The following is a 12,628-nucleotide window of genomic DNA, read 5'->3' as shown; positions in this document are numbered from 1 at the left end:
TTTAGGTCAGTATCGGACCGATGCCGATACGTAATATCGGATCGGTCCATCTCTAGTTCAGAGTGATGTGCAGCGTTTTGCATTTTGGCCAAAAAGTTCCATTTTGGTCTCATCTGACCAGAGCACCTTCTTCCACATGTTTGCTGTGTCCCCCACATGGCTTGTGGCAAACTGCAAACAGGACTTCTTATGGTTTTCTGTTAACAATGGCTTTCTTCTTGCCACTCTTCCATAAAGGCCAACTTTGTGCAGTGCACAACTAATAGTTGTCCTATGGACAGATTCCCCCACCTGGGCTGTAGATCTCTGCAGCTCATCCAGAGTCACCATGGGCCTTTTGGCTGCATTTCTGATCAGCGGCCTGTGAGTTTAGGTGGACGGCCTTGTCTTGGTACAGTTGTGCCATACTCCTTCCATTTCTGAATGATCGCTTGAACAGTGCTCCGTGGGATGGGATGGCTTGGGAAATCTTTTTGTAACCTAACCCTGCTTTAAATTTCTCAATAACTTTACCCCTGACCTCAATAACTTTACCCCCTGACCCCTGGTGTGTTCTTTGGACTTCATGGTGTTGTTGCTCCCAGTATTCTCTTAGACAACCTCTGAGGCCGTCACAGAGCAGCTGTATTTGTACTGACATTAGATTACACACAGGTGCACTCTATTTAGTCATTAGCACTCATCAGGCAATGTCTATGGGCAACTGACTGCCCTCAGACCAAAGGGGGCTGAATAATTACGCACACCCCACTTTGCAGTTATTTATTTGTAAAAAAATGTTTGGAATCATGTATGATTTTCGTTCCACTTCTCACGTGTACACCACTTTGTGTTGGTCTTTCACGTGGAATTCCAATAAAATTGATTCATGTTTGTGGCTGTAATGTGACAAAATGTGGAAAAGTTCAAGGGGGCCGAATACTTTTGTAAGCCACTGTATACTGTTAAAGTGATATTATTATGTAGAAGCTCCATTTCCTTTTAGTAACATTCAAAACTGACCTGACTTGATGGCAGAAATCCTCAAGATGTTTCACAATGCACTATATCTGAACAACCACTAAAACAAAAAGAGCAAAATAGTTTGGGAAATACAAAGAAGACTGTTTTTGTAACATATAATAATTAGTTATTTACAGTTAAACTTATATTTGAGTTTTTTATATGGAAACCTTTAGAGTTCAATAATATTTCTAATCTTTTATGTTAAGAAACATTAATACTTTCAGTTTATATTTGCTAAAAACATAAAAACAAAACTACACCGACAAACATGTATCTTCTTTTAGCTTTTCTCCTGTTACTATAATGATCATGGCATATATACATATACCTCTTTATACCATCTCACCTCCTTAATGGGTGTGCCAATCATTGCCATACATACAGCATTAATTAACATCTATATGGTTTTTTTTTATGGTAAATGGGCTGGTTTTTACACGCTGCTTTTCTACTTTACTTGAGCACTGAAAGCACTTTAAACAACATGTCACATTCACACAAACACATTTTTTTCTTTGCCTAAGTGCTTTCTGTCTAGCATTCAAACACATTCACTCTCAGATGGATACATTGGAGAGAAATTTGGGGTTCGGTCTCTTACTCAAGGATACTTTGGCATGCAGGCTGGGGCAGTCAGGGATTGAACCACCAACCTTCCAACCAGCTGTATTGTAAATGCTATTTCTTCTGATTTTCATATTCATCATCCATCTGCAAACACAATGTTATGTCCTCAGTTTGCATTTGTTACATGTGTCACTTTAAATGTACTTTGCCAGTACATAACATAACAGTCACCAAAATTTGTATCTGCAACAGAATTTGATCCAGTCACCACTAAATACGAAATGAAGAACTTGCAAAAGCATCACTGGCCTATATACACAAATAATTGTTTTAAAGACAGGTTGGGCATTATGATTCCATGACAATTATAGAAGACCTTAATACATTTAAATGCATGATAGCATGCAGTAAATAAAATGACTACATCACTGATGGGTAATTTTGGTACTGTCATTTTAAGGGGCTGTATCTTTAAATGTTAGACTTCATTGATAGGCATGAGGAATTGATAATATTTGAGAGGGAAAAACTGCTGTTGGTGGTATTTGAGTGAACTTTTGCCAGTCTTTGTCTTTGATTTAAGCTTTTCTGTTCCAAATAGATGTGTTTAGCATCTGAAGCTGGAAAAATGGACACAGTTGCATCTCAGCCAGAAGACAGCTCCTCCACAGACCCTCTCCAACAAACTGCTATCAAGCCAGAGGTCAAGGAGGAGAGAGCAGACACTGACCTCTCCCCTGCCTCTCCTCACAAAGCAGCACTCTTACCTTCGCTCTACTCTCTCACGTCTACCTCCACTAATGCCATTCTCCCACAATTCAGCAGCCAAAATGCACTTGTCAAAAAAAAAGGTAAGAAAAGAGACGTGGCAAAGTCAAATGACAATGATGAGAGCCGGTGTTCATCAAAGAAAGTTATAAAGAAGGCTAACCCTTCAGAAAGCCTGGACAGTGTATTCAGTACAATCGAGTCAGTGGCTAAAGGGGTCTGTTTGGACACAGAGGAAAAGTCCAAGAAGAAGGATGACAATTGTCTTAGTGGTGGGTTGCCCAAAAAGAAGAGTAAGCCGAAAATCAAGAGCTTTGTCAAAGATGAAGAGGAGATGGATGACAGCAGTGGGCAGAGTGGACAGCACAGGTCCCCTGAGGTAGAAATGAAAGAAAAGTTGTCTGATATTGGCTCCAGGACAGAAGCAACAAACGTGGAAAGCACTGATTTCCAAGGACAGACAATAGAACCCCATAAGTCCTCTTGCAATCATTCACTTGTTAATCTTGAAGAGCACGACAAAGGAAAGGAAAGGTCAAGCGATGCAACTTGTGAGTCTAACACTGAAAATCGTGGGTCCAGGAAATCAGAGCGAACCTGTAAAGGCGCCTTATATAAAACTCTGGTCTCTGAGGGAATGCTGACTTCACTGAGAGCCAATATTGACCGAGGTATCTATTTTGATTCAAGAACGATGTGACTGATACATGTAAGGGGCAGAATTTAATTCGTGTTTTGCAAATATCTGCAGGTAAAAGAGGTATTTTCCGTACGTCTGATCATGACGCTAACTGGAGTGATGACAGCTGGACAGTTTCACAGATAGGACCTAATTGTCCCAAGAAGCTCAAGAAGTCCAAGTCCAAAGACGAGTCTTCTCAGGGGTGAGTTGGCTTTTCTTACAGTCATTCTGAGGAATAGGAGTAAGTAACTAATCCTTCATTTTTAATCCAAGTATCATTCTCACTCTTGTGGCCCGTAGTAACTTGAAAATATAATTATATATAGATATATTTGTAATATTGGTCCCAGAAAAAAAGAGAGATCAATTGAATCAAAGTTTGAAATAAACTTTTTGGGGGGGCGGGGGGTGTAATAATTTTGCCTGTATTTATACATCATATTAGCACTATTCCACTTTTGTGTGTATGTGTTTAGATTTCCTTTGGTGAATAATTAAAAGGTTTTAGAATATATATGTAATACTGACAAAGCTGTAATAGAATTCCTGTCTGGAATGCTTTTAGAGCAGCGGTCCCCAACCTTTTTTGCGCCACGGACCGGTTTATGCCCGACAATATTTTCACGGACCGGCCTTTAAATAAATACAACAAAATAAAACTAGTACCGGTACCGAAAAAAAGATGATTTATTCATAACACACGTGAAAAGACCCAGGAAAACCGAGTTAATGATAAAAACTATAACAAAATAACGCTGAAAACTGATAAAAACCCTGAAAACCATACATTTCACACCTGAGCCTCTACTCTCGCGGCCCGGTACCAAACGACTCACGGACTGGTACCAGTCCGAGGCCCGGGGGTTGGGGACCGCTGTTTTAGAGTGGTAATACATAAATGATATTTTTAGCTAATAGATTACCAGTGTTGGGTAAGTTACTTTAAAATAGTAACTTAGTTACATTACTAGTTACTTCTCTCAAGAGTAACTCAGTTACTTCAAGTTACTCGTTACTTTCAAAGTAACTAGTTACTAGGGAAAGTAACTTTGGTTTTACTCAGAATTCTCTTGTTAATGTGTTGCTTCCATAACTTTGCCAGTCTTCTAGCTTGCTTACTTGCCACAAGTGCACTGTGCCACCTACCAATAGAAAGGAAAAGATAATGTGCATATTTCCACGAGAGAAATCCCACGCCTGGACCGTCATTGACTACTGCCATGATTCTAGCCTACGTCACAGTGTCATGTGCGCCTTTTACATCCAACACAAAAACTGCAGTCGTGGTGCTTTCGTTTGTACTCAGAACTCAGAAATTCTGCCTTCTGAATAGGAAGATGTAGGCAACACCAGACTGCAGATGAGCTGCATACAGGGCTGGACTGGGACAGAAAATTGGCCCGGGCATTTTGACTAGAGACCGGCCCATCATTATAGGAAAAATCATAAAGCCTTTGAATGAAAATAAACACTGTTGTGACAGTGATGTACACTGTTTTGATGGTATATATGCATCAATCTATCAATCGTTTGTTGTAAGATTCAGATAATTATTTTTTAAAAGCTAGACATTTTAAATGAGAATAAGAAAGAAAAGTATTTCTTTGTGCCCCCCTCTCCCTGTTAATGCCCTACATGCCCCCCTGGCAACACTTTGCTAGATCCGCCCCTGCACAGTTACCAGCTGTCAGCTACATAAAAAAGGATCCTGGGGTTATTTGTCTCTCAGAAACAGTTCATAACTTCCTTTCAACTCATTCATGTCACCTAAAAGGTAAACCTGTTTCTCCATCACCTGTTCAGCTCTGATGATTCAGTAAGGACATCTCCTGGTTTCATCTTCATGTTTCCCTCTCACCAGATAACCAAACCATATCATGACCAGCAGCTTTTTTGCAGCTGTGGCTCCAGCAACCATCAGCTGATACTAGAAATTAATATTAAATAAATTCTAACAACAGCTGATCAAACGTGCTGCTGTTGTTTACCGCGACATCCGCTGGTTTCCTCTTTCTGGCGCAAAGTGAGCGATAAACAAACAAGAGAGCCGATCAGCTGATCATTGATCAGTTTTCATGATTGAAGTAGAAACGGGAGAGGGAGGGGGAGAGGGAGAGGATGAGAGAAGAAGAGGCAGCTGTGCAGCAAAGACACAGAATAACTCCAGCTTTGTGCCTTTTTCATTGTAGCTGAATTACGGGACAAACTGTTCCTTTTCACCTCAATAAGAAACGCGTAATATTTTCTCTGAATACCAGACGGGACGGTTGGCAACTCTAATAACTTATGAACAAAATAAAGTTCAACATCATTAACTTCATAGCACCCACCCAGCTGTATAGAAACTCCGTCATGCTAGCTAGCACGCAGTACGGAAAAAGTCAGAATAACGAAAATAAACTCCACCTAAACTTGGTTCATATCTGACCCAGAGAGACTGCAGGTCATAACTTCTTACCTGAAGTTCAGTTCACACTTGGACCGGCGGCTTCCTCGGGTCTCTTTTCCTTCTGCGTCCCTTTTCCTTCATCCATCTGCTGGCCTCCACCACTTGCTAATGTTACTGAATCTGTTGGAAGCTCCGCGATAGCCACCACACGAAGTAACGAGTAACGACCCTATCTAAATCCCAGTAACGACTAACGCGTTCCTGATTTTAGCATAATAACTAGTTACCGTGCTCGTTACCACAATAATAACGTAGTGACTGTAACGCGTTACTTAATAACGCGTTAGTCCCAACACTGTAGATTACACATATATAATAGTCAAGTATGTCGAGTATGCCATAATGAACCACTAAAATGGAAACCACACTCAACGGTTCATTGCACCTAAATTTTGTTGTGCAAGTAGTTGTAATGCCCATTCTTTCCCTGTGTCCAGTTTATTGTTCTGTGCTGGTGTTTGAAGAATTTACAAGATCACTGACATTTGGCTTTTTTTTTTTTTTAAAGCTTGTTAAGCTACCCTTTGTGAATCTCTGAAATTTACTTGTCAGCCTAGGTAAACTGGAGGAGGAGTTTGAGAAGAAGTTTAACAGCCTGCCACAGTATAGCCCGATGACCTTTGATAAAAAGGGCACTGCTGTTGCAAAAAAAAAGAAGTCCGACAGCACCACCATCCAAAGAGATGAGTCTAAGACCGGAAAAGGTAGGAACAAAGTTTGAGGTCCAGTCTACACTAGAATAAATAATGTGATATAACATATGAGTGACAAATTAAAGAAACACTCAAACCCTCGGCCCCTGAAGATTTGGAGGATTTTGTTTGGGGGGTTTGTGTTCCCTTTGACTGAAGATTGAATGGTTACTGGATGTGGTCTCTTGAGGATCACGATATCCCAGTGTATAGGACACAACAGTTCACAACATTTCATTGGGTGATTAGATGAGGATTATTTGAATGACATTCTATGGCCTTCACAGTCATTGGACCGTACCCTAACTGAAGATTTCGCCCAGTTGTTAGACAGCAATTTCCACTGCCGGCATCAAAACATCTAACTATAAATATATTTTCGATCAATGTTTTAGACACCTATGGACATTAAGGCACTAAAGCTTGATGTTGAGTTTTTTTTATTAATTTGTCACCCATTTCTACACCCTCACTTATCATCCATAATCCACTCTATACCTGTTTATACAGTCCTATTCAGGTACTAAGGACCAGTTCTCATTATGTATAAAAAAATAGAAACAAACCAAAGAAACCTTTGGACTCCATAACATTAAATTTCCATGATCTTCCTTTCTTTACCTATCTGTTTTTTTGTTGTTTGTTTGTTTTTTTTGTTTGTTTGTTTGTTTGTTTTTGCTATATCAGGGCCATCTCAGAAAAAGACTACATTCCACAAGATTGTTAGGACGAGATTGCACAAACAAAAAAAGGAGAAACCAGGTGCAGTGGAAAAAGGTGAAATAGATTGTTGATTTTTGCGCTTTATATAGCAGGTCCATGAACCATTTTCAAATTAAAACTGAAACACAGGGGATGAAAATGTTCAAAAGTTACCTGTTTTTGTGATTTCTAAGTTATTAAACAAAACTGTAACTATAGGACACAGGGGATATCTATGAAATACTCTGCAGAGAATTATTTGTAAACAGTATGCTTTTGTTTGGTCACAATGAATGATAAAATTGTAATCGTTAAGTCATTGTTAAGAGGACTCAAATGTCTGTGCCGGTGATTTTCAGGTTTTTTTTATGTCTGTGCAATGGTCAAATGACTGAAACCATTGTGGTGATTGTGCTCCACAGCAGTGGGACAGACTGATTCCACACTGGATATAGGTTCGGAAGTCAAATTATGTGCTCCCGTTCCCATAATGTGCCCAGATGTCCAGGGCACTGCTACCATGGAGATACTAGTTGGTAGCCAGAAACGAAAGGCAAGGAAGACTAAGATTACACACTTGGTGCGCACGGCACATGGCAGTGTGTCTCCAAGTGAGGGTGAGTAACGTCAATATCCATTTTGTTTTTGCAGTTTAGCTCAATGTATCAATATACATGAAAAAAATGTCATTTTGGAAGTGGCAGGTCCAACTTGATAGTCCAGAATTTGTCTTATGCTGATATTATATTTTAATTTATTTAATTAGTAAGATACTCAGTCCACCCAGGCTGATATATTAAGGAAACTGGAACTAAAAGCTTATTAGCTTGTAGCAGCCTGTACCTACATTGTCTGATAATTCTTGTATACAGTATCTTGGCACTAAACTGTAAATTGAAAATGGCAGCAATGTATTTCTCAAAATCTCCGCAACTCTGAAAGTGTCCGTGTGGTCAACAACTGACACACATCATGCCGCTATCGTGTGACCCAATCAGAGATAGTCAGGGGCGGGACCTCTAAAATTGGCCATGGTCCTGTAGTTGTCCCGTAGTCCTTTGTGTGTACATTTGAAAGTGCAGGTGGAAGAGGGAGGTGAGTAGCTTGAATAAAGCGATATCAATTCATTAAATCCTGAATCAACTTTTAAATATAAATATATTTTGCCAGAAACGCCAGAATCTCAGATTAAAGCTCTCAAAACTATTTCAACAACCACCAAACAGCAAATGAGAGCAGGTACACGGATTCTGCACAAAGACGTAAACACAGAGCACCGACCCGACGCATCAGAATCAGCTTTCTCTTTCTTGGCTTTCTCACCCGACGGCACCTACACGGACACGTCTCTCTCCAACCAAAATTCACTGAACCAGCAGCAAAATAAGATCTAAACTACGCTTCACATTTGATAAATATTGTCATTACTTTCCTCTTACTTTTGCTGTTTTGCTTCCACCACGATAAAATCACACTTCGTGCACAGCTCTCTCTCTCTCTCTGTACTTCAAGAACAGTTTTCCCATCTCAAATCTTTGTTTTTTGGCGTTATTTATTCGCTCATTACCCACCAGTCTACCGTTGTTTACAGCACTAATGGCTGCTGTCTTTTTTTTTTTTTGGACTTGAATGTCCTCAGACAAGAAAGCCTAATTTCTGCTGTTCAATACTGTAGAAATTTATACTTTTTAAAATTATGCAGAATATTTTTAAGGTTATATGCTATAAAAAGCCAGGCCAGGAAAATCTCCTTCATGTTTTTCCGTGTTTTATTCTCAGTTACTTTGACACAAAGGCATCTGCTGTGATGTTCACACCTCTGATAAAGTCTCACATGTATCAGTACTGATAAATGATCAGAATTATAAACAGCCTTTTTGTGTTGTTCTTGTTAGTAAATGGTAAATCGACCAATTCTTTTTTTCCAAAGGTTGATTCTGTTCATCTGGATGTAGCGTTTTCAGATTCTGAAGATTTACTTAACTGGCTGATTGAGAATGCATTAAGATATAGCGCTTTTCTACTCAGTCTGAGCACTCAACTTGTGCAGTCACCCAAACTCTTTTTCTAAGCTGTTTCTACATGCTTCCTGTGTAACAATCACACAGTCTTTTTGTGGCAGAGCTGAAATGCAGTGGAAATAGAATATTTAGTCATATGTTTAGTTTTATGGTAAAGAGGGACCACTGCATTTATGCAAACTGGCATAATAAAAACTGAATCCACAGACTTTGTGAAAACTAATAATTTTATTCTTAAATTTACCACTTTATTAGATAAACCTGCTTAACTTCTTGTTAATGCAAATATTTCAACAGCCAATCAAATGGCAGCAGTTTAAGCATGCAGAGATGGTTGAAGTTCAAACCTAACATCAGAATGAGGAAGAAAGCTAGTCTGAGTAATACTCAACTATTTCAGAAACAGATCTACTGGGATTTTCCTGCACAACAGTTTCCAGATTTTCAATAAAATCCAGTTTGTCTAGGCAAAAATGCCTTGTTTGTGCCAGAGGTCAGAGGGGAATGGCAGGTGAGTGTCTAAAATGTATCCAGGAGTTTGTATCTCACGTATGGTATCGGCCACAATTTCATTGTACATGTACAAAAGGAATAAAGGGCTATTTTATTCTGTTCTACTCTGCTTAAAGCATTCTTCAGATAAAAGAATTTGCGAAAATATTCACGCACTCGTACTCTGACGGATGCATCAGGGGGAACTCGAGGTTCTCGCCCAAGGATACTCTTACACACAAACATAAGGAGCTGGGATTCAATCTACCGAAATTCCAGTCGGTAGATGACCCTTTCTGCCACCTGAGTCACAGCATCCCCAAACATAAGTGTTTGAATATAGCTCCTTCCTTCTTAGTACACCCTTTGCTGTGATGTGTGATGCTACATGTGCTGTAGATAGTGAAAGAACTGAGTGAGAGCACATTTGACCAAATTCATTTCTACGTACCACATAAATCAGCTAATATTTACTTATATGATCCAACCATTTCTACTTTTTGGTGGCACGATACACTCTGGCATCTCATGTCATGACGGTTTTTGGTAAAATTATTTTGAAACTTAATATGTGAGCAGAAACTATTAATGACATGTTCTGAAAAATATTCAGTTATGTTCCTGAGAATTGTACATATGTGCTTTGTTACTACAGAAGACAAAACAAGGGACCTGAACCAGGACCAGGATAAGAAGCCATTACCACAACAGAATTTATGCAATGAAATGGGGTGCTATAGTCACAGAGGAGAGGAGGCAGAAAGAAGCACCATATCACAAGAGCTGCCTGCCTTGTTCAGCTTGGCTGCCCTCGCTGAGGTTGCAGCCATGGAAAATATTCACAGGTAGAGACCGGTTACCGTATGCATGGACTTGGCTTGTGATTGTTATTCTTTTGCTAACACTTAAGGATTGTAATATACCAGAGATTAGTTAGGTTTTATTTATTGGGTCATTTTAATTAAGGTAGGCAAATTTTTTTTTTTTGGGGGGGGAGTATTCCTCACTCAAATGTTATAAATTTGACCATTTAAAAAAATAGAGTGCACTGCTAGCACCCTTACATGCTGCTGTCTAGAATTTAGATATCTCATATGAACCATTCAGTTCAGTTCAGCTTTATTTATACGACGCATCCATATGACTCATTGCAACCCAGTATTTTTATTTTCATTTCTACTCTCTGATTCAGCTTTATATCAAATGACTCTATATTTGTGTTATTCAGCACTGCAATAACAAAGCTTGGAGAGTTATAGCATTTTTAATACTCTTTCTTTTTATTGTATATTGTGTTATTTTGGTTTTATGACTGATTTGTCTTCTGTCAAGAATGAAGACATGAAAAAAGGAAAGAAAAAAATGCTATTCATATGTCATATAGTCTTTTAGACTATGGTGGAAACGCAGAGAACTTGAAAGAATTTCCAAGAACTTTGCATTAAAAGACAATGGGCCTAGTGCTTGAAAGCAAAATCTTTAAACTAGTTTAAAAAATGAAGCATACTCTTCAGTCTCTCTTACTGTCTTGTTTCAGAGGTCAGAGAGGCTTGGCTGAGAGTCAGAATAACGAACTTTCCCAGACTCCAGTTCTCATCTCCTGCGCTGATCAGTGAAACTCTTCTGCTGTTCTGAGAAGCCACAACACGAAGGTTTGCATTGGATCTCAACTTTCCTCTGTGGTAGCCCCACACTGAATGAAGACTTGATCGAGAAGCTTTGGACATATTCCACCTTCCGCTTTGTGGTAAATTTCCTCGAAGGAGAAGGAGACCTTCTCCTCCTCCTCCTCTTCTTCCTCCACCTCCTCGTTATCTCAGTGTTTCCCCTTAAACCTTCTTTTGGTTTGGGGGAAAGATGCCTTTCTTAAGTCCATACATCCCCATCCCCACTCCCAGATATGCTAATAGGGCCTTTGAAAGTATCAAGCTATCAACCAGTGCATGGCTTCTCTTATAGAGATGGATGTCATGGGTTTATTGTACATGTTTATCAAACAGAGGCCATTTTAAAGTTAAGGCATTTTAGATGGAAAGAAAAAAGAAACTGCATTTGTTTTAGAGACAAATCAGCTTTCTCTCATCTTTTATACCTCACACATACACCTGCTGAAGAGTTCCCTCCACCTCTGTTACAATACCTCTGCATTTAAATAGCTCTTAATCCCTTTTAGCTTCAACCCAAAATGGCTTAAACCAGGGTAACCAACCACGATTGGTAGACCATTACTAACTTAGTCTTACGGTGTACTCAAACACTGAAGAAATCTTGGTTGAGGTTTGGATATGTGTTAAAATTGTGATGCTTTACTACAAAAGTGTGGTAACCGCAAATAAATGTGTTATAGCCTGAATATGAAAAGTAGACCTGTGCATCACTTGCATGTAAACAAGGAGCCCTGTCTAATTTCTAGCAGTAGAATCACAGTGTGGCTGTGAGGCTTGTGGGGGAAAAAACACATTTTTGTGATGGGGAGATTGAGGAAAAGTGCTTAAACTATAGTCTTAACCCTCCCACCTACACCCTCTTTGCCACCAGAAAGCCCTCAAGCAGCTTCTTGCTCAGTGTCCCAAAGTCAGTGCAAACATTTCTGAAAAGTGAATGCAGTTTTTGTCAATACTTGATCTTATTGCAGTTTGCGTAGCAGTTAGAAAGGTTAATTTATGTGTACGTCTTACTTCATGAAAGAGGTGTTTTGCTTGTTTATACCATAAAAATAGACTAATCTTAAGTTTAAATTGCTCATGTAACGGGGTAATAAAATGCATCATCTCCACCAGAGGCAGTGTTCTTACTTAAGTCAGTAGTATCTTTAACACCCTCAGGACCTGGCTAAAACCAGCCACAATTTCAACATAGATGAGAGCAGTCTCAGTGGAATATATGTGTGTGTACATATATGTATGTATGTATGTGTGTATATATATATATGTATGTGTGTGTATATATATATATATATATATATATATATATATATATATATATATATATATATATACATATACATACACGTGTGTGTATATATATATATACACGTGTGTGTATATATATACATACACGTGTGTGTGTATATATATATATACACGTGTGTGTATATATATATATACACGTGTGTGTATATATATATACACGTGTGTATATATATATATACACGTGTGTATATACGTATATATACGTATATATGTATGTATATGTATGTATATGTATGTATGTATATATATATATGTATATGTATGTATATGTATATATA

The 12,628-nt window shown here is 38.8% G+C and overlaps 1 protein-coding gene across 6 annotated transcripts in view; it reads left to right on the top strand.

Annotated features, from left to right (window-relative positions):
- Positions 1-12,311, top strand: part of bbx (BBX high mobility group box domain containing) — a 47,984-nt gene extending 35,673 nt beyond the window's left edge. For 5 of the 6 annotated variants that reach the window (XM_085288318.1, XM_085288319.1, XM_085288320.1 and 2 more), the window contains 7 exons: positions 2,174-3,011; positions 3,092-3,224; positions 6,024-6,175; positions 6,851-6,940; positions 7,288-7,482; positions 10,034-10,223; positions 10,916-12,311. In XM_085288318.1, coding sequence (XP_085144444.1) covers positions 2,174-3,011; positions 3,092-3,224; positions 6,024-6,175; positions 6,851-6,940; positions 7,288-7,482; positions 10,034-10,223; positions 10,916-10,994 — 1,677 coding nt within the window. In that variant the 3' untranslated portion in view covers positions 10,995-12,311. The remainder of the gene's footprint in view (positions 1-2,173; positions 3,012-3,091; positions 3,225-6,023; positions 6,176-6,850; positions 6,941-7,287; positions 7,483-10,033; positions 10,224-10,915) is intronic. The other variant, XM_085288321.1, reaches the window with a different exon arrangement.
- Positions 12,312-12,628: the final 317 nt, after the last annotated feature.

This window comes from Mchenga conophoros, linkage group LG10 (assembly GCF_057382185.1).
Source record: "Mchenga conophoros isolate Kocher_MC1m ecotype Shallow Benthic linkage group LG10, M_conophoros_male_GT1.1, whole genome shotgun sequence".
NCBI lineage: Eukaryota > Metazoa > Chordata > Actinopteri > Cichliformes > Cichlidae > Mchenga > Mchenga conophoros.
This window is presented reverse-complemented; position numbering and strand designations above follow the sequence as displayed.